Consider the following 21,451-nt stretch of genomic DNA (forward strand, 5'->3'; position numbering starts at 1 on the left):
GAACGGAGCGGATAACAGCCTGAATGGCATAGCCTGGCAACTTCTGTAATGGGGAGGGAAGGGGTTAAACTTATTTGCTATGCATTACTGTGTTTGCCCTGTCTCAGCCATTTTTATTCCCCATTTGCAGGCGTGCCTGCGAGGGTAAAAGACAAGATGCATTGCTTGCCATACCCTCTAACCGACACATGATGGCAGTCTAGCAGCTGGCATTTCAATGAGAAATACTAATGTAGAACGAAAGCACCCAGAAACCTGATTTTTGAGGTGCAAATACAGTGAACCACTACATGCACGTACATATCATTTTTACAGTTATGGCGCGAATAGAACCTGGTGTTTTAATAAAGTGTGTAAAAACTACAGATCGTAAATGTAAGGCAGGAGGTATTTTTTGTAAGTTCAAGCAGAAATTCCGTGGACATACAGCTGTGAGATGGGTGAGTGAGCTCCGGTATTTTTATGATGGAGCCTCAAAGGGATCGAGCTGATTAGCATCTCCCTATCTACAAGGGTGTCAGTTATGATAAGACCCAGAGACCCATAAGTTATATACAGCCGACATTCTGAGGTATCACAGATGCCAGTCTATTGACATCTCTGGGTGAAAAATATCAGACTCAGTGGTGCCAAGGTATGGGTGTAGCCCATGTATGCCAAGTGGCATGGGCATCATCCTGCCCCATGCGCCCTGCCCACCGGACAGCCCTTTTGACTGGTCTTATGAACTGTGGGTAACTTGGCTATTCGTGTTTTTTTTTATTCCCACGAGGGGATTGGATCCACATGTTAAAGATAGCTTTGGGCAGTCTATAACTGTGGCTCCCCAGGTATCCCCAGTGGGATTCCTGAATTGTAATCCATGATGTAAAGATGCAAGACTTGGTTCCAGCACAGCAGCAATCAGGAGTGAAGGGGTTAATAACAACATAACCACAGGACTTTTAAAACCAAGGTTGCATTTCTGGCGCTTGCAAGCAAAGGGCAATTTCTTTCGTTCCAAGGACAATTTATTTCGTTCCCTTTTCCCAGTAAGTGTTGTTTTAAGTGTATTCTGCAGATGTCATGTGATTGTCTATCAAGGAAATTAATCCCAATTTATTTTGCAACTTGTTCTGTTCAATCAAGTACCCAGAAATATAAATATGTTGATAAAGTTGGTGTCCATCGTGACAACTTCATCTGGTAGGATTTTTCCCTTCCTCGTTGCACAGTGCTCACAGTGCTGATTTGTCCAAAAGGCTCCGTCAACGTCCTACGGTGGCTGCTGTAGCTCCAAAAGGTCACGGTCTTTCTTCAGCACGTTTTGCGTTGCTTCGTCAGGAAACCGTGATCATTGCAATATTAAACTATATGAATTGTTTTCTTTTCATGATTCTGCGCTCCTCATATTCAACACTCATCATTCATTAAGGGTCGAAGGAGGCCCCTCAATCGGTTGAGCAGCGTATCACTATACAGTATTTCATTTAATTTTTTATAATTTATTTGTATCACTTATTCACGGTTATTATTCATATAATATTCACATTATGATCATTCACCATTGCAAGAGAGCGCCAAGTTTTCTTCTTTTTCTCAGTGCGTAAGTAACCTATTCACTACAATAGTTTGAAATATGTGAAAAATTATGGATTTTATTCAACTGCAGGCATACTGTATAAGGTTACTCTGCTCCCAGCCACAGATTCAGATTGTGTGGATATCTGGGATTCCTTATGGAAAGAAATACAAAACCTGTATAAAACTAAAACAAGATATATAATATAATATACGTATTCCTTGGTTATTTAGTAATCTACCAAGTATGTAAACCTGCCTCAATAGAAATATATAAGGCATCCAAGATATATATATATATATCAAAAGAAACAAAGAAAAGTGAAGTAGCGCCTCTAATATATCCTGGACATAGCTTTTGAATTGAAGAACTAGTTAACCAACTGTAAATGCGTCCACTGGGGTGGTGTGATGATAGCAAAATTAAACTGTAATACCAGTAATTTCAAAGAAATTAAATAGTATATATGATATTAACTTTAACACCAATCTACTAATTAAAAATAACAATACAATAAAAACTCAATGATAATAATAATAAAAAAAATGATAAATAAAAAACCTTTATAAAAAACCTTTGAAACAACAAAGTGCCGTTCCAAAAGCAATGACATCCAGGTATTGGCAGCCCGTTTCAAAGGGATCACTACTCCCTGAATATACCTAAGAAAAAAAAAAAGAAAACAGGCGCACACCTAGTGCATTAACGTCATAACAAATGTTTATAGAACTTAAAATCAAGCAAATGCCCACTCACAAGAGTACTGATAAAATAAGCAGGTATGAGATTGGCTCTCATATGCCAGCAATGCTGTCCGATTTAAGTAATGGCATCCTCTCGTGTCTCTCCTTCGTGTAACCGGATGGCCGGAAGTGAAGTCCTTCCAACTCGGTGCCCAGTGTAAGGAGTCCCTCCAGGAACCAGCAACTCCAAGATCTCAGTGCCGGCAACGATATCACGGGAGAACAGGAACCAGCGTCTCTCTTCCAACAGTATCAGAGTTCATGGGCAAGTGACGGCTTCAATCAAACCACGCCCTACGTGTTTCGTCATCTATGATGACTTCATCACACCCCTATGTCTGTGCTTATATGCACACCTATATAGTGTATATAGTATGCATGGGTGAGCAAACTTTTTATGCCGAGTCCCCCTTTTTATCCATGAAATTTCTCGCCCCCCCCTGCCTGATGTAATCAAAATCACATGGAAAAAAAGCAGCAGCCTGGCACCAATCCCCCCAGCCCCGATCCCTGCAGGCAGCCCCATGATGCCCCAGAGGTCGGGGGTAGGGGTGGGGGGGCTGTGAGTGAGTGTGTGCTGTGTGCAGTGTAAGTGTGCTGTGTGTGCAGTGTGCTGTGAGTGTGTGCAGTGTGTGCAAAAAAAACACATACACTCAATCACAACACACACTCAATCACAACCAAACACAGACACAACACACACACTCAATCACACCACACAGACAGACACAACATACAATCATAAGTCACAGACTTTCACCTAGGGGGGGGGAGGAAGTACTACTGTAAGCCTGCTCCTGTTCCCCATGCTGCTGCAAACTGGGATGGGTAACAGGAGGAGGAGGGGATGTCTGTGTGCAGGGAAGGAAAGCCCCTCCCCCGCTGCAAGGCCCCACCCCCACTGCAAGACAGAGCAGAGAAGCAGCCTCAGCATGGAGCTTCTGGCCGCCCGTGCACAGCTCTGCCCACACGCAGGTTTCCCCGCACGCAGTCCGCGCCCCCCTAAATAATCTTGCGCTCCCCCAAGGGGGCGCGCCCCCCAGTTTGCGCACCGATGTAGAAGGGTATAATGATAAATAAACCAGGAATACACAAATAGAGGCACATACCGATGTTGCCTGTGGTATATGAAGTGAAATATTTAATATATAACATGAACAGCTATATATCAAACTGAGGAAAAATATATTATTCTTAAACTCTAGCCCTCTAGGTTATCATAACTAGAAGAAATTTCACATGTTAAGCCCCATAGTGTAATAGTATCCTATTCATAACAAAGGAGAGATATTAAAGGATGACAGGGAAATAACTTTCAATCCTGCTGTGTTTACATATATAGTACTCTACTAGGACAAATGAGCCATCCATATACAACATGAAACAATACTATATATAATGTAGATGCTAAATGGCAGGGACCACAAATATGATGTCCCAAATGTAAATGGACATCTCTCAAGTACCCACGTAGATTGAGTAGAGAAAGCAATATCACTCCAATATCATAGAGGCTATCTCATAGTATTAGAGAGAGTGCTTTAACTCCCAATCGATACAAAGAAAATAAAATAACTGCGCCAACCGTGTAAAATGGGGTTCAGAGTTCAGTCCCTTTTGGAGTAAAGTCCTGCTGCCAGAGTCTCTGTAAGAGGTGATTCAACAACCTCTTGATTGTTACAGAAGAGTAAAGAAGGGGGGATCCTCCGGCGCGATGTCTTACTCCAGTCTCCAGGACATATGTAATATAAACAGACAGAGGGACCACAATCAGGAAGGGTTAAAACACAATAGTATGCTAGAGATAAGGTATTGAGGAAGCACACTTACATTAAACCTCTATATCCACCTTGAGTATGGTGTGTGTTTCACAGAACAACATTAAACGCTGGGTGCCTTTCGTCTATGCAGTGTAATTTTCTCAGTATTACCTCAGAAAATGGGAGAGAACAGAGAAAACATAGCATAACACTGTTTATTGAACAAAATTGATTAAAAAAGAGATTGTTAACTCACAAGCGACCATTAAAAAATGGCATAGAGGCAGAAGTTTCAGTCTCTGCCAGACTTCCTCCCAAGTGGTTAGGTGTCCGCGCCGAGTCTGTCCCAGTTGATGAGATGGTGGTGCAGGGATGTGGATGAGAATCGGGTGGTGCGCCCAGACTTGTGCACAGTCTGGTCTTTCTCCCGTCTGTCAGCCTCCTTGCAGTTGCGTCCACGTCCCGCGCATGCGCATGCGCTCTGGTGGTGGAATTCGTCAAAATGGGATTTCTGCCTCCCCTCTCTGTACGGTGGCTTGTAAGGACCAAAAGACCGTCAGACGCGTTTCGCTAAAAGCTTCCTCAGTGACGTAGAGACATGCAGGGTAACAGCACTCCTTATACTTGTCAGTTCATTGATTGTCCAATCCAACGCTGTTCCTCACTCTATTCATTTGCATAGGTAATTACATTGTTTCGGGAACTAGCTGCCATCGAAAAATATATAGAGCAGGCTAGAATCCCAAGAGGGCTACGTATCTTTAAAACTCCCACTTTGGAACAAGATAATCCTGTTTTCATGGCAGAATGGAACAGAATTATGGACAACTGTTCCTTTGAATTAATGAGGTTCATCACCATTACAAGGTGTGAAACATTAAAAAGATTAGACCAACAAATCATTGAGACCCAATGTAACCTGGAAATGTATGAGGGGCACGAAGAATTTAACCTATGTGAAATAGAAATTAAAGACAGATTAGATAAAATAGAGGAAACAACCAAACAAAATAAAAGGATGAAATTTAGAAGGGACAAAATTGATTATAAGGATAATAAATATAGAGATTATAAAACCAAAGAGAAGAGTCATGGGGTAACAACAGCACATAAAGAACGAAGTAAATCTAGAGAACCAGAAAAACGAGATAGAAGAGAGAGGAGTAAATCTATAAGAACAAATAGAGAAGAACAGAGAAAAAAAGAGAAAGAAAAAGCATGTGAGAGGGATAGACGTACACAACCAAATAAACGTAGTGAAAACCAGGATAGACATACCAATAATTGGAAAAATTGGAAAAACCAAAGTAAATATACCGAATGGAGATCAAATAACAATAAAAGAAATGAAGAAGGACATTCAAGGCCACATAAAGAACGGGATACCCACATAAAGGGGAATAGAGAACCCACAAGAAGGGAACGGGAATATAGAGAAGATAGAGACCCTGGAAGAAGAGATCTCAGTAATAGAAGAGAACAGGAAAGATATAGGTCACCATGGAGGAAAGATAATCGTTTTGATAACCAGGAGCTTCCTTTTTTAGAACAAAGGAGGGGATGGGAGAGGGACAGAGAGCAGGAGGGTTACTACCCCAGAATGTGGAGGGCAACATCAGCCATAACCTCAAGAGGAATGAGAAATGGGGAAAGAAGAGAGGTTGCAGAGGGGGGAAGAAGGGACCTAAGAAGGTAAATAACACAGTTAAAAAAATAGGAATCTTCAATTTAAGTAAATACAAACTAAAAGAGGAAGAAGAGGCAGTTTTAAGTAGAGGCCTGAATTTCGCTCCATCTAATAGAACATCATCATTTCAAATGTTCATTGATGCGCAGAAATACGTAAGGCGCCTGACATTGAAAAGGTATTATGCTAAAACAAATCAACAAAGGGAAACGGAAACTATAACTGTACAACATAAAGATGATCCATTTTTACATACTGATTTAAAAAAACCATCCAAATTCTATCCCAGTTTCTGTAAGGGTCCTTATCTGGAAACCTTTCAAAAACTAATTGAAGAAGACCTAAAAAAGATAAGTATTCAGAAAAATAGGAATAGACCAAATCTTAACAAGAATGAAAGGACAGTACTAGAAGATCTTTCGAAGAATAAAGAGATTGTAATAAAACCAGCAGATAAGGGGGGAGGAGTTGTCATCCTAGATACATCAGACTATGTTAAGGAAGCTGAACGTCTTTTGGGAGATGAAACTACATATAAGAAACTAAAATCCAATCCAAAGATAAAATTCACAAAAGACATGATATCTATGTTAGACGGTGGTCTGGAACAAGGGATTCTTTTGAAAAATGAATATGATTTTATCAAAATAGAGAATCCAAAGACACCAGTCTTTTACTATCTCCCGAAATTACACAAGTCGCTTATTAATCCCCCGGGAAGGCCCATAATATCGGGGATTAATTCACTAACACAAAACCTATCTGCATACATAGACATGTTATTACAACCTGCAGTGAAAAAACTTCCATCACACCTAAAAGATACAACTCAGATACTTCAGCTGCTAGAGAAGGTGGTCTGGCAACCAGAATTTCTGCTGGCAACTTGTGATGTAACATCACTGTATACGTGCATAAACCACACACAGGGATGTAATGCGACCAAATACTGTCTAGAAAAACATTTAACAATAGCACCAATTCAGTTGGACTTCATTATTGATGGGATTAAGTTTATCCTTGACCATAATGCCTTCTGGTTCGGGGATGAGTATTACTTGCAAACAAGAGGAACTGCGATGGGCACCAAATTTTCCCCCAGTTACGCAAATTTGTTTCTCGGTTGGTGGGAGGACCAAATCATTTGGCCCAACCAGACATGGGAGGCAAATTTGGTGCTCTATCGCCGCTATATTGACGATATTGTGATCATATGGAGGGGAGATATGATCTCCCTACAAAATTTCTTTGACACAATAAATCAGAACAATGTCAATCTGAACTTTACATATAACATCAGTCCCACAAAAGTGGAATTTCTGGATTTAGAGATCTTTATAGAAAAGGATAAAATCAATACAAAAACACATTTTAAATCTGTCAATTGTAATAATTTTATTAAAGCAGATAGCTGCCACAAGAAAAACTGGCTTGAAAATGTCCCCTATGGGGAATTCAGACGCTTAAAAAGAAACTGCACAAAACCAGAAGATTACGAAACTCAGATTGCACCTATGAAGGAAAGATTTCTGGAGAAAGATTATAATGTCCAGACAGTGGAAACAGCTATGCAAAAAGTAGAAGGTTTAAACAGAACAGAACTGCTAACATATAATAAGAGAATACCAGCTGATAAATTTAAAAACAATTTTATCCCATTTATCACAGCTTTTAGTACACAGTCCAACAAAATTAGGGGGATTTTAAAGAAACATTGGCACATTTTAAAACAGGATCAATGGCTTGCTGAGATCGTAGGTGAAAAGCCAGATGTGATATACTCAAAAGCCCCAAACCTTAAACAAAAACTAGTTTCCAGCTACCTTCATCCCAAACAGAACCAATGTTGGTTGGACAAACTGTCTAAAGGGTTCTCACATTGCTTGAACTGCATAGCATGTAAGAACAATACTCAATTAATTAGAAAAAGTACTACTTTTAAGAGCAATGTTTCATCACTTGAATATCCAATAAAGTCGCATATTAATTGTAACAGCAAGGGCATAGTATATGTGCTGCAATGTGGATGCAATCTCCAATACGTAGGAAGAACAATAAGGAAATTAAAAACACGCATTGGAGAACACATTAGGAATATTAAAAACGGATTAGAAACCCATAGTGTGTCGAATCACTATAGGCTCAAGCATAATAAAAACCCTGCCTGTTTAAAATTCATAGGAATTGAACAGGTAAAAGCAGATTGGAGAGGAGGAGATTTCATTCAAAAAATATCACAAAGGGAATCTTTCTGGATCTTCTCACTCCAAACACTCACACCAAAAGGGTTAAATCTTGAGTTAGAACTGACATAATTCCTTTAATATTAAGACCTTGATAACTCATTCAAATTTTATCACACAGCACAGTTAGAAAGTTATACCATTTTTAACAATTCATTTTAATAACTATATCAATTATTGTTTTAATTCTCATTTTATGTATTTATTTATGTGTATAAAAACGATCGAAACAATGTAATTACCTATGCAAATGAATAGAGTGAGGAACAGCGTTGGATTGGCCAATCAATGAACTGACAAGTATAAGGAGTGCTGTTACCCTGCATGTCTCTACGTCACTGAGGAAGCTTTTAGCGAAACGCGTCTGACGGTCTTTTGGTCCTTACAAGCCACCGTACAGAGAGGGGAGGCAGAAATCCCATTTTGACGAATTCCACCACCAGAGCGCATGCGCATGCGCGGGACGTGGACGCAACTGCAAGGAGGCTGACAGACGGGAGAAAGACCAGACTGTGCACAAGTCTGGGCGCACCACCCGATTCTCATCCACATCCCTGCACCACCATCTCATCAACTGGGACAGACTCGGCGCGGACACCTAACCACTTGGGAGGAAGTCTGGCAGAGACTGAAACTTCTGCCTCTATGCCATTTTTTAATGGTCGCTTGTGAGTTAACAATCTCTTTTTTAATCAATTTTGTTCAATAAACAGTGTTATGCTATGTTTTCTCTGTTCTCTCCCATTTTCTGAGGTAATACTGAGAAAATTACACTGCATAGACGAAAGGCACCCAGCGTTTAATGTTGTTCTGTGAAACACACACCATACTCAAGGTGGATATAGAGGTTTAATGTAAGTGTGCTTCCTCAATACCTTATCTCTAGCATACTATTGTGTTTTAACCCTTCCTGATTGTGGTCCCTCTGTCTGTTTATATTACATATGTCCTGGAGACTGGAGTAAGACATCGCGCCGGAGGATCCCCCCTTCTTTAAACTCCCAATCGACATTTAAACCAGTTGGATGCAAAGTATCCATACTGTATATCCAGAACATTTCTCGTTTGTTGAGCATGTTCAGCCTGTCCCCACCACAAACAGATACCGAAATATGCTCAACACCGAGAAAGAGAAATTCCGGATACCCCCCAATGGGCACTTGGAAAAGTGTAGTGAGACCGGATGTAGGATGTCTCCCTTATTGATAAGGCAAACATGCTTCATAATTCTCTTTTTTAGGATTAGACAAACAACGCACAACTCATAGTGTACATGTAAAATCAATTATATTGAAAAAGTGAAGGTGGTAATAAAGGAATGTACATCAACATGGGAAAATCAGGCAATGCATGAATTGTGGCACATTACCAACGTGCTCAACATTTTGAGAATCTATTTTTTGAACAATCAGATAATATATATATTATACATTCCACCATCCGGAAAACTCTGATTCTAGATCTAGACAGGATGGGGGTGCTAACAGTGGACGAAGACATCGGTATTATGGATATCCTAAAGCGTTCATACCAACAAACCCCTCAGGACAATAATACGAAAAGAAATAATGACACATATCAAAAGAAAAATAATGATAAGGATAGAGGTAGTTATGATAACAAACAAAGGGAAAATCAAAAATCTACAAAGACTAACTATCCTAAAAGGCATATGTCTGATCAACAATTCCCTGAGTGTTCCATTTTTTTAGAGGCTCTGAGGTTGCGATTTGCGATTCCGAAGAATTTGGGAGTAATCGATCGCGACCTGGAGGAGGATCGTGTAGTGACACCGAAGGGCCAAAGAAAAAGACAACACACACAGAAATGGACTGAGAGGGGGTAGGACAAATGCAAAAACGGAAGGAACGAAGGTGGGAGGATTGAGTGTGTCGGATAATGGCATTTTCAACCTATCCTCAGTAATACTAAATAACGAATAAAAAGCAGTATTAGCTAGAGGTCTCTCCTTCGCTAAGATGTGTTCCTAATGGATTCTAATTGTTCTCCGATCTCCATAAATTCACTAAGAATCTTACTCTTAAAAGACATTTTTTTAAAGAAAATGGTCAAGTAAGTGATAATTTGGTAATCACAGGAGATGAAACGTCACACTCAGACCCTGTGCCTTGACAACACACTAATTTTAAACCAGTCTAAATTGTATCCTTCCCAATCTAAAGGGAATTTTATTGATTCCATGTTTTAAAGTTGTTAACCATGATTTTAATAGGATGGTTAAAAATCATAAAGTTTATAATATTAAACATAATTTGAGTAAGAATGAAAATCAAGCTTTAAAATGTTTACAAAGTAGCACATCTTTAGTGATAAGACAAAATGATACGGGTGGGGGAGTAGTTTTGTTAAATAGGGATGATTATGTAAAGGAAGCGAATATGTTTTTAGAGGACCCCTTATTTCATAGTAAATTGAATGGTGATCCCACCCGTAGTTTTGTTGGGGAACTCAAGATTCTCCTTGATGACACTTTGTCAAATAATATACTAAATAAAAAAGAATATTCATTTTATTATTTGATAGTCCAAGGATCCCCATTTTCTACTATCTTCCCAAAATATACAAGTCCCTTACAGCCCCATCAGGAAGACCTATTGTGTCAGGTATTGATTCATTAACATCTAACCTGTAAAAATACGTCCATTTTCACTTACAAAAATATGTATGTAAATTACCTTCTTATAATAGACACAACGTCAGTCCTTTGTACAGTATATTTAAAGAATTTGAATGAAGACCAGCTACAGATGGGTGACTTTTGACGTACAGTCCCTCTACATGAATATACCCCATATGAAAAGAATAGACACAATTGCACAATATTTGATGAATGATCCTGAGTTACATATATTGAATGGTTGTTGTTTCCTTTTGGAGCCCATCAGATTTATTCTTTCCTATAATTATTTTCTATATTTGACACAATTTTTCATCCAGGTCTCGGAACAGCAATGGGTACGCGGTGTGCTCCCTGTTACGCCAACCTTTACATGGGGGCATGGGAGCAAAGCGTGATTTGGAATAATAACCCGTTTGCTAATAATATTATAATTTGGCGCAGATTCATAGATGATATCATCTGTGTTTGGGAGGGAGATGATGACACCTTAAATTCACTATGTATTTGATTAGTAATGATTTTAATCTTACGTTTACCGTTGAAAGTGACAAAAATACAATAACATTTCTGGACCTACTATTGGTAGGTACTGATGACAATAGTGTATTAACAAAAAACATTTTTCAAGAAGGTTGACACTAATAGCCTACTACTAGCAATCAGTAATCGCAAAAAAATCATGGATTTATAATATTCCAATCGGTCAATTCATGCGCATTAAACGGAACTGTAATGATATTAATGACTTTGAACAGCAATCCGAACTGCTATTCAAAAAGTTTATACAAAGAGGCTATAACTGACAACCTTCATGAAGCTTTGAAAAAGGTCACTAATATGGAGAGGGATTCCATTTTAATTGGCAAGAATTTTTTTTTAAAATATTGATCAATCTAAAGACTTAGAGAATCAACAAATATCTGTGGCATGTCACAAATTACAATGCAGTAAATTATGAGATAAAAAATATAATAAATAAAAATTGAAGTATTTGACTAAATGATCCAGTACTTGGACAACATTTGGAAAATAAACCAAAATGTATGTTTCGAAAAGCGAATAACTTAAAAAACTGCTTGGCCCCTAGTGATATAGGCACTAAACCAACTCAAAAGACTAGTTGGTTAAATCCAAAACCAGCTGGCAACTTTTGTTGCGGTAAGTGTAAGGCCTGTAAACTTTTGAGTAAAGAAAGAAAAAGTTTTAAATCACGTGTAATAAAGGAACAGTTCAATATAGAGGGGTGCATTTCTTGCAATACTACCCATGTCGTTTATCTTTTAGAATGTCCATGTGGCTAACAACATATAGTGTGAACGAAACGTCAACTTAAAGTTAGAATTTTGGAGCACGCTAGAAATATCAGAATTGGTTATGAAAAACATTGCATGTCACGCTACTTCAAAATTCACCAAAATAGCAATTCGATGCAACTTAACTATAAAGGTATCCAAACTGTAGCTCTTAATCGGAGAGGAGGTGATAGGTTAAAAGTCCTCTCTAAACAAGAAAGCTATTGGATCTTCAATTTACATACATTAGCACCTGAAGGGCTTAATGATGAGTTGGATGTCTGGTCTCTTTATTAATATAGATTGTACATATTTCTGACTATCATTTTATATACTTGGTATATATATATACATATTTATAATTTTAAACATTTGTGATATGATTTTAGTAGTACTTTTATACTTGATCTATTAATTCCTAGTCAAACTCCTATCCTATTTGCTATAGCTTTGTAAATGGTTGGCATCTTTTGCACTATTTGATTAAATGTCTCTCATCTGTGTTTTTTGAGCACACTTCTAATACATATATTTTTTATCTTCATGATTTGTTTTTCACAGTCCATATGTATCATATATATTTTCTGTACATTGTTTATGAAATTGTATCTACACGAACACTGTCTTTATCTCAATTCAGTGTTTAGTGGTATTGTTGTTTTAAGTATTCAGTTATTAATAACATGTATTTTAGTATTGGTGTATAAATTTGTGATTAATAATGTGATACTCCTGTGAGGATCAGTGTGATTGGTGGATCCACCCCCCAGTTTGGACCAATCGGTGACCTTCGCAGGTTTTTAAACATTGGTGTTTACCATGTTATATTATCCCTGAAGAAGTATTGACGAAACGTGTAGGATGTTTTTCTGTTACATTGATATTTTGGACTATCTTTGAGCACTTATATCAATCCCTGTCAGCGTCTGTGCAGCCTGTTTTTACATCTGATAGTCACTTTCATATGACGCAGGTCTAGTGACGTCTACCGGGCGACTACTCGTGGTTTACCAGTGGGTCCTGCTTCCGACAGCTGTTTGATCGGGCACCCGTGTGAGGTCTGGAGCCGGAACTTGCTTCCGGTACACCGGCGCTGCGGGGCAGGAATGTCCCCTTTGTGTGTTACCTGTGGTTAAGCGGGAGTGGACTCCATAGACACCGGGACTCAGCTACTGAATCTAGCGTGGAGTTGCTGGGGGATATCCCATGTCTGCCGACTTCATCTACCCCCGGGAGTTGTTATACTGCATTATCAAATGGAGGATTCCTGATGATGCTGACTGCAGTTGGTAACGTGCCACAATTCATGTATTGCCTGATTTTCCAAAGTTGATATACATGCATTTATTACCACCTTCACTTTCTCAATAGAATTGATTTTACTACACTATGAGTTGTGCACTGTTTGTCCCTTTTTTCTTTCACTAGCCATCTCAGATGTTGAGTCATCTGGAGTGATACAGCAACAGACTCTCTTACGTTTGTTAAGGTTTTTCCTTATACATTTGTTCACTATTTTTTATCATGTTGTTTATTTTTTAGTGTATTCATACAGCACTTTATATATTTCACTGGGTTCTCACTTGTGTTATATGTGTTTTATTTATTTGACATGATTGAAGGAGTCACTTTTTTCACTTTATTATATTCACAATTGGAAGCGCAGATATTTTCCACATAGTAGATAAGGTTGAAAAAATACATGTGTCCATCAAGTTCAACCCGTGCTTAATTTAGACGACAGATACTTTATCCTATAGCTATACTTACAGTATATTGATCCAGAGGAAGGCAAACAAAAAACCCAGGTTCATATCATCCAATGATATCTCATAAGGGGAAAAATAAATTCCTTCCCAACTCCAAGAATTGGCAATCAGATTATTCCCTGGACCAACATCCTTCCCATGTTTACTTATTTTGTATATCTCTGTATACCTTTCCAAAAAGATGTCCAACCTTTTTTGAACAAATCTATTCTATCTGTCATCACAGTCTCCATGGGTAACGAATTCCACATTTTAACTGCCTTTACTGTAAAGAACCTTTTCCTTTGTTGCTGGTGAAATCTCCTTTCCTCCAAACTAAAGGGATGACCCTGTGTCATTTGCACTTCCTTGGGATAAATAGTTCTTTTGAAAGCTCATTGTACTGTCCCTTAAAATATTTGTACAGTATATAGTTATCATATCCCCTCTTAGACGTCTCTTTTCTAATGTAAATAAATCTAATTTAGCTAGCCTTTCCTCATAAATTAGATTGTCCATCCCCTTTATTAATTTGGTGGCTCTTCTCTGCACTCTCTCTAGTTCCATTATGTCTTTTCTAAGGCGTGGTGCCCAAAAGTGTACTCCATATTCAAGGTGTGGTCTTAGTAATGTTTTAGAAAAGGGGCATAATTATGTTAACTTCCCTGCCACCCATTGCCCGTTTAATGCAAGATAAGCTCTTGTTTGCCTTTGCAGCTGCTGCATGACTTCCCAAAGTTCAAATCAAACATATACAAGATTTGGATTCTAGAATATTCAAACATCCATTATGAATGCATTTTAAAAAAAAAAAGAGGAAAAAGAATGACTGAAAATGTAAAAAGGGTCACAGTATATATTAAGACCACCAGAAGTGAGTGTTTAAGCTGGTAAATCCAATGAGATTCCTTTCTTGAAATGTGTGATTCTATTACTGTACCTCCCCTCCAATGTACTTTCTACTCCTACACATTTGAACCCTTTAAGGTCTTGTGCATGTACTAATCTAAAGTGGTTAGAAAGACTGTGTGTGTTATTAATAATTTCTTAATGTTATAAATGTGTTCCGCAAAACCTTCTTTATCAAGTCTACTGGTCCTCCCTACATATCGGAGACCACAGGTATACACCAATAAGAAGACAACAAATCTACAGCACTTAATAAAAGTGTCAATTGTGTATTCCTTCTTTCTGGTGTATGATTTGAATGTGTTCCCACTTTTACTGTACTTACATTCCTAAAGGGATGTATTTTCTTCTGTTTTATGTACATTGCATATATTTCACAAAGAGCACATTTTTATGATAAGCTAAAAATACATTAGTTTTACAAATTCCGTCTTTTATTAAGAAATTAAGATAGTTCCAATAATTAAAATGAACAATGAGAATTTAATCAAAACCTTTGAAGATATTTAGATCAATGTCTACTAAGTGGCATTATTGCATAAATCACCTATGAGCACTGGAAATACCTTACGATCCATTCATGTGAAAGTGTCTTATAGAATAGCACCACTTAAATGAGGTCTGACACATTCCATCAGAATTCTGGTACCAAAAAACAGCATCGGTACACTACTTGCCCATTCTACTGCGCTCTGTGATGTTTTGATGCGGGGTAGGGGCGATCACATTAGGATACTGGTGCCTGTGCATGCGCTCCCTGGCTCAGTGACATCCGAACCAGCAACGGGAGGGATCACGGGACAGATACCAGCAGTTTTCTCAGCTGAATATCCATGGCGCCGAGCGGTATGGAAGTCTGGCGTTGGGTGAGGGCATGCGCGCACGCGCATAGGGCGCGTCTTTGCATCCTTGCGTCAAGTCGTGAAAATGCCACATTTTTTCAGATTTCAAAAGAGACCATAGAGGTTTATTTACTTCTTGATAAGAAACGTATGGGAGAGCTGTGTACCTCCTTTTTTTAAGATTTTTTTCAATAAAATGTTCTTTGTTTGGACCATACTCCCCTGGCTGTGTGCTGCATTTTTTTCTTTTTCTACTGGATTTTACTACAGCGGCCAACACGCCGCAGAGAAATCTCCTTACTATTGTAAGCGCCGCCGCCTCCGTTAGGTCCCGCTCTACTGGCGCATCACACAGTAGCACCACTCACCCATGCACGCTCGTCCTGGCGCATGCACGCACTTGTGACACCGCTGGCAGCTTCTCCTTCAGGGAGGAACCTCAGACGCGTGACATCATCGACCCGCACTGCGTGGCACAGACGCGTCCAGGCTACTCAGCAGCCTGTCACAGGTAATCCCAGGAATCTCCCACCTGAACCCAGACACTGACATCTACCTGAGATGTTCCTATTGGAGGATTGGATCACACCCCTGGGTGGGTATTGGCTTCCTGTCCTTTATATACTGAGCTTTGCCATTCCTTCCATGCTGAGCATAAACTCCTGTTTATGCATTGGGCTCACAGCTGAAGATTCATCTGTTGTGTGCCTTGAACCTTGCTTGCCTTTTGACCTGTCTGTTTTCTCCAGTCCTGACCCCTTGGCTTCACTTCAGATTCCCATGCTCTCCTACCCTTGACCACGGCTACGTACCTCGATTACTCTACCTTCGCTAACCCTGGACCTCGGCTTATGGACATCTACTATTCTCTACTCTCCAACTTTGAACCACGGTAAGTACCCGGATCTCTCCAACCGGACTAGGCTATACGACTTAGATTACGCACTCCGGACCGGACTGCGTGGTTGTGGGTCGGTACCTTTCCATCCCCACCTCAACCCTGCGGTCTTAGTCCTGTTTGTGGTGAGCACAGCATGACAACTATCCTTCAGCAGTTACTGGGGATAATGGGACTCAAGCCACTGCCAGAGTCATAAGGTTCCCAGTAAGCAGACTACCAAATACCCCACTATATAGTATACAACAGAATAACGAAGTACTAAGAATCACACGGGCCAATACTCAGTCACAACAATATATTTAATAAAGAAGTACAGTCCACACGGGGTTAACATACAGCTAAACAGCAAGCAGCAATAAAATAAAGGGGAGAGTAGTGTCAAATTCCTACAACTTACAATATAATGGAAGGTAGTCTGTATGGCCGGAAGGCTAGGTTCTGAGGCAGGGGGGTTACTGCATGTTCTAGTGTATCCAAAGACACAAGATAGCAAGTGAATGGCTTCCCCAAGTGAGTCTGAAAGCAAAACTTCCAGGAAGGAAATTTTAAAGATTTTCTGGCCATTGTTCTCGACGAGATTTGCGGGTGTTGATGATCTTTAGATACACACAGGGTTTGCATGCACACAACAGAAATGTGCAAATAAGAGGTAATCCATACCAGGAGTTAATGATTCCCTAACCAAGGGTGCCACTTTGTGCCTGAGATCTAGGAAGAATCAAAGGCTTAATCTCAGCAATACAACTCACTTCTGGGGAGGTCGCCACTTTACATTTTTCCATGCTTGCTCCTGCCCAATATCCTGCATGTCAATACACACTCGCCAAGGTTGTTGGATGTTCATATAAGCAGCTGCCATGCGGGACATTCTGGATAAGAATGCACGCAGAAAAATGGCAAGTGGTTTATCTGTTGCGGCCAAATGTCCTAGCCCATCTCAGCAGGTGTCATGCATGAAATGCCAGCGGGACAGTTACAGGACAAGGGAAACACTGTACAAGGCTTTTGCTGTATGTGATTAAGGGGAGGTTGATTTAGTGTACCAAAAAAACATATGCTATTATAAATACATTTTTATTTCTATTTCCATCACAGTGAAATTTTGAATGCTATATATTTTTGTCTGTTGTGTCTCTGTTGTTTAATAAACTCTGAACTTTGGGTAAAATTTTTCCCCAGATTAGGAGCAATTAATCTCTTTCATGTGTGAATTCTGATGTCTAACAAAATTGGATCTGTCGTTAAACCTTTTCCCACATTCAGTGTAAACAAATGGTCCCTCCTGTGTGAATTCTCTGATGTTTAACAAGTTCTGACTTCAAGGAAAAACCTTTCCCACATTCAGAGCAAACAAGTGGCTTCTCACCCTGTGAATTGCATGATGTCCAACTAGATTTGGTTTATGGAAAAAGATTTCCCATATTCAGATCAAACAAATAGTTTCTCTCCTGTGTGACTTATCTGATGTCTAACAATGAAAGATTCTGCTCCTGGCTGCCCATTAAAGCTTTCCCTTAGCCCAGCCCAGCCCCCCACCCAGTCCCTCCCCCAGGCCGCGACGGTGGCCCAGAGACCCTAGCGAGGCGAGGTTGCCCCCAGGTCATGGGCATCACTTGCCTAATTGGCTAGAGGGTTTGCTTGACCAGGGAGGCAGCGAGGGACCCCCTCCCTCCCCATGGGGCCGGTACCCACATATAACAGACAAGTAACGACAGACTCGGTTTCAAGGTATAAAAGGCTGCGGCTTTGTTTATTAAACAATAATGGAGTAAGCGCTAGTCCCTGTCAGAATGCTCGCTTAATGTGTTAAGGGCAGAGGGTCAGCCAGGCCTTGCCCTGCTGCCCCCATTCCCGGCCGAGCCCAAAAGAGCCAGCCGTTGTCGCGAGTGGGTTCCCAGGAGTCACGGTCGCTTGACTCCGCCCTTTCGCTCCTACCCCCGGGCGACGCTCGCCCGAGCCCATCTGGTAAGGACAAGCACTTACCCCCCAAACTGCTGCCACTCAAGGCTCTATTTAACCCACCTTAAATTAGACCCGTGCCGTCAAAACCTCTAGGACCTTCTCCAACCCCTCCTGCAAATCATTGTTGAACAAATCTGCCCCAATCTCAGATAAGTGTACGCCGTCGGCCTGAAATAGGCAGACTGATTTGTAGTCGAACTCGGGATGGCTGATTTGCGTTACAAATTTCCCCACCATCTTGTTAAATTTCACACATGCTCGGTCAACAGTGCCCGGGGCCCATGCACCCCTCCATACCACCCTGAAAACTCTGTCTGACCAGACAATCTGTACTCCTGGCCAAAGGGGGAGTATGGGGGCCAGATTATGTTTTAACGCGTTGACCAGCTCGAAGTAGCGTCGAGCTGCAAGGTCGTTGCCCCCAGCGTGGAGGTGGTTCCCTTCTATCTGTGGTGCCCTTCTATCCCTACCCAGAATCTGTGGTGCCCTTCTATCCCTACCCATCACCATTAGCCATGGGAGCAACTGGGCCCATCGCAGCCCCCTACCTCCCCTCCACAACACCTTTGCCTGCTCCGCTCGCAACCCAAGGTTTGTCCCATTTGGGCGCTTGATGGCTCGCATTTCACGCGATCTGGGCAATCTGGGCGTTTTGTTAAAGAGTGACAAAGTACCCAAATCACACGAAACGCATCAGAGCCCCACCTGCCAATACCTCTTGATCCCTGATGTCACCCATATCAATATATTGTTTTTAATAAACGCTTGATGTGCTGAGCTCCATCCTCCCTCTAGTTGTTGTGATGGTAGCTTTGTGACAGGCTATTAATAATACACACTAAATATAACTGGGTTGAACTGAACGAGGCTTAGATATAATAAAATATAATTTATTCGTTGAAAAAGGTGAACACAACAGATTATACAAATAACAGACAAAATATAGACACTTACTTAAAGGTTAGGACAAGAAAACCATCAGGATACAGGATGGGCCATTTCTTCCATAATTCAGCTTCAGATGTGGACATCACAGCAATACATGAAGATCATGAAGACCATACATGAAGACATTTGAGTAAGGGGTGACTCTGGTTTAAATACCATTTCAACCCCCTCTCTTACAACCAAGGCGCCGAGCTGTATAGAAAAATCTCTTTGAAGGAGATTTTGGCTTCCCTTGTAAGTGTGAAAACCGACACTTAAAACCACTCAGTCCCTTTGTTCCTGCCCTGAGTATAAACAATCAGGACAGTTACCTTTTGATCACCGGGCTATGATAATGTCCTCAGGATGCCCTTCCTGCCCTATTTAGCATAGCAGATGGGGTCTGCATTTTCAGAGCAGATCCAAAATCCCATATACACTTTAATATCTACACATATTAAAATACCCGGTTCTGGTAGGTCCAGTGGGTCCAAACTTTCCAGACCTTAATGCCGGAAGTGGTACACTATAGGATCAAAGTTTCAGCTCGCTCTGACCTTCAGAACCGGAGTTATACAAATACCACATAAACTATTTCATATTTTATTATAAAAATCTCCGCTAAAAAGAAATCTCAGCTTTTCACTAAATCCCCATTGAAAACAACGGGCTCTGCCGCCATGGGTTTCAATGGAGCAACTCTGCTGTTGTAGTCAATGGGGTTTCCTGCCATAGACTTTCAATGGAGAAACCGTCGCCATTGAAGTCTATGAGAAAATCCACAAATCTTTACATTCGTCCACACTCCGTCTGGTTGGTCTGAGAGGGCTGGGAATGGGCATGCATTAAAGCCGGGACCTTGGCTACATGCCACCCAAATCCCATCCCTTTGGTCATTCCAGAACCGGAGATATGGACTTACATTTTTCAGCATTTTACACTTAGCCGTTTTTACGCCACGCAGCTCTTCCCCATTGGAATCAATGGCCGGCACCGCCATTGACCATGCATGTTGCATGCCACCATTAGATTCAATGGGACCTCCGCTCCGCCATTGAAATAAATGGCGCGACCCTCCTCCGCTCGACCCCTTACGGGGTTCTCTCATTCCTGGACCCGGTGTGGATCGTGTGTGGGGGTTCCTAGGAGCTAGGGACAAAAATAACTTTATTCCCAGGGGCCCTAGAACCCAAGATTCCCACGCCAATTGTTGTTGAACTTGACCGTAGTGATTAAACTCTTTTAAAAGACATTGTATCCGCTTTTGCGGTCTGCGGTTTGGATGGCTGCCAACCTGTTCCTCGAGGCCGGTGTTGAGGAATCTCCATTGAAGTCAATGAGCCCATTGACTTACAATGGAAAACCACCGCTCCTCCTCTCGGACGCCACCTGCTGGTCGTCGCTGGAAAACAGGTCCAAAACCGCTACTTCTGCCATTAGAACGCATGGAGTCTCAATGGCGACTTATGGAAGGCTGCAAAATGGAGCCTGAAAAAGCGGGAAAATTACACAAAGGGCTATAATCAATATTTTAACATTAACCCCTTCCCTCCCGCATCTACCCCAGTGTGTGTGTGAGTGCAAACACCAGGATGAGACAATACATTTTATACAGGGGAATAAACAGTTGGATACTGAAGTAAGGTAAAACACATTACTGGACCCTTGTCCAGTTAACCCCTTGCTTCCCAAGTGAGAGTAGGGAGTGGCCAAATGGGGTGTAACCCCTTTAATCCCGGGCCAAACCCCCTCCATCATGACAGTAGTGCACCGCTTAACCATTTTTTGGGCTTAACCATTTTTTGGGACCACACCTCTGATATCCATTCACTGGAAGCACACCATGGAGCCAAGAAGTCCCTTTATCCAGTGAGTACTACCCATCTGGGGTTGTTTTTTCAATCCAATATACAGTGGCGGCCACCTTTAAACTCCTGCGGCCGTTTCCCCGCGATTTTTGAAATCGCGGGCAGATGCGGATCGTTTTCGGCGGTTTTGGATGCCACGGGCGCTTTCAATGTTAAGCACCATTAGCACTTATGTGTCAATGCGGCTGACGCGCGGGAAACTCCGTGACAAACGGAGAACATCCCCGCATTTTTACAGGTAAGCAGGAGGATGAAAGGGGCCGCGGCTGTATATTGACCTCGGATTCACTCCATTAATACTCTAGTGGTTATTACTTACTTGTGAGGAGGAGAACTTGTCAAACCAGCTTTACAGGCTTAATCTATC

At 40.9% G+C, this 21,451-nt stretch overlaps 1 protein-coding gene across 1 annotated transcript in view; it reads right to left on the reverse strand.

Moving 5' to 3' along the window:
* The window catches only part of LOC142464645 (uncharacterized), a 755,558-nt gene that overhangs the window by 688,837 nt on the left and 45,270 nt on the right, over window positions 1–21,451 (reverse strand). The window contains 2 exon segments of the mRNA XM_075568010.1: window positions 17,598–17,716; window positions 18,396–18,624. Coding sequence (XP_075424125.1) covers window positions 17,598–17,716; window positions 18,396–18,624 — 348 coding nt within the window.

Source organism: Ascaphus truei, chromosome 13 (assembly GCF_040206685.1).
Source record: "Ascaphus truei isolate aAscTru1 chromosome 13, aAscTru1.hap1, whole genome shotgun sequence".
NCBI lineage: Eukaryota > Metazoa > Chordata > Amphibia > Anura > Ascaphidae > Ascaphus > Ascaphus truei.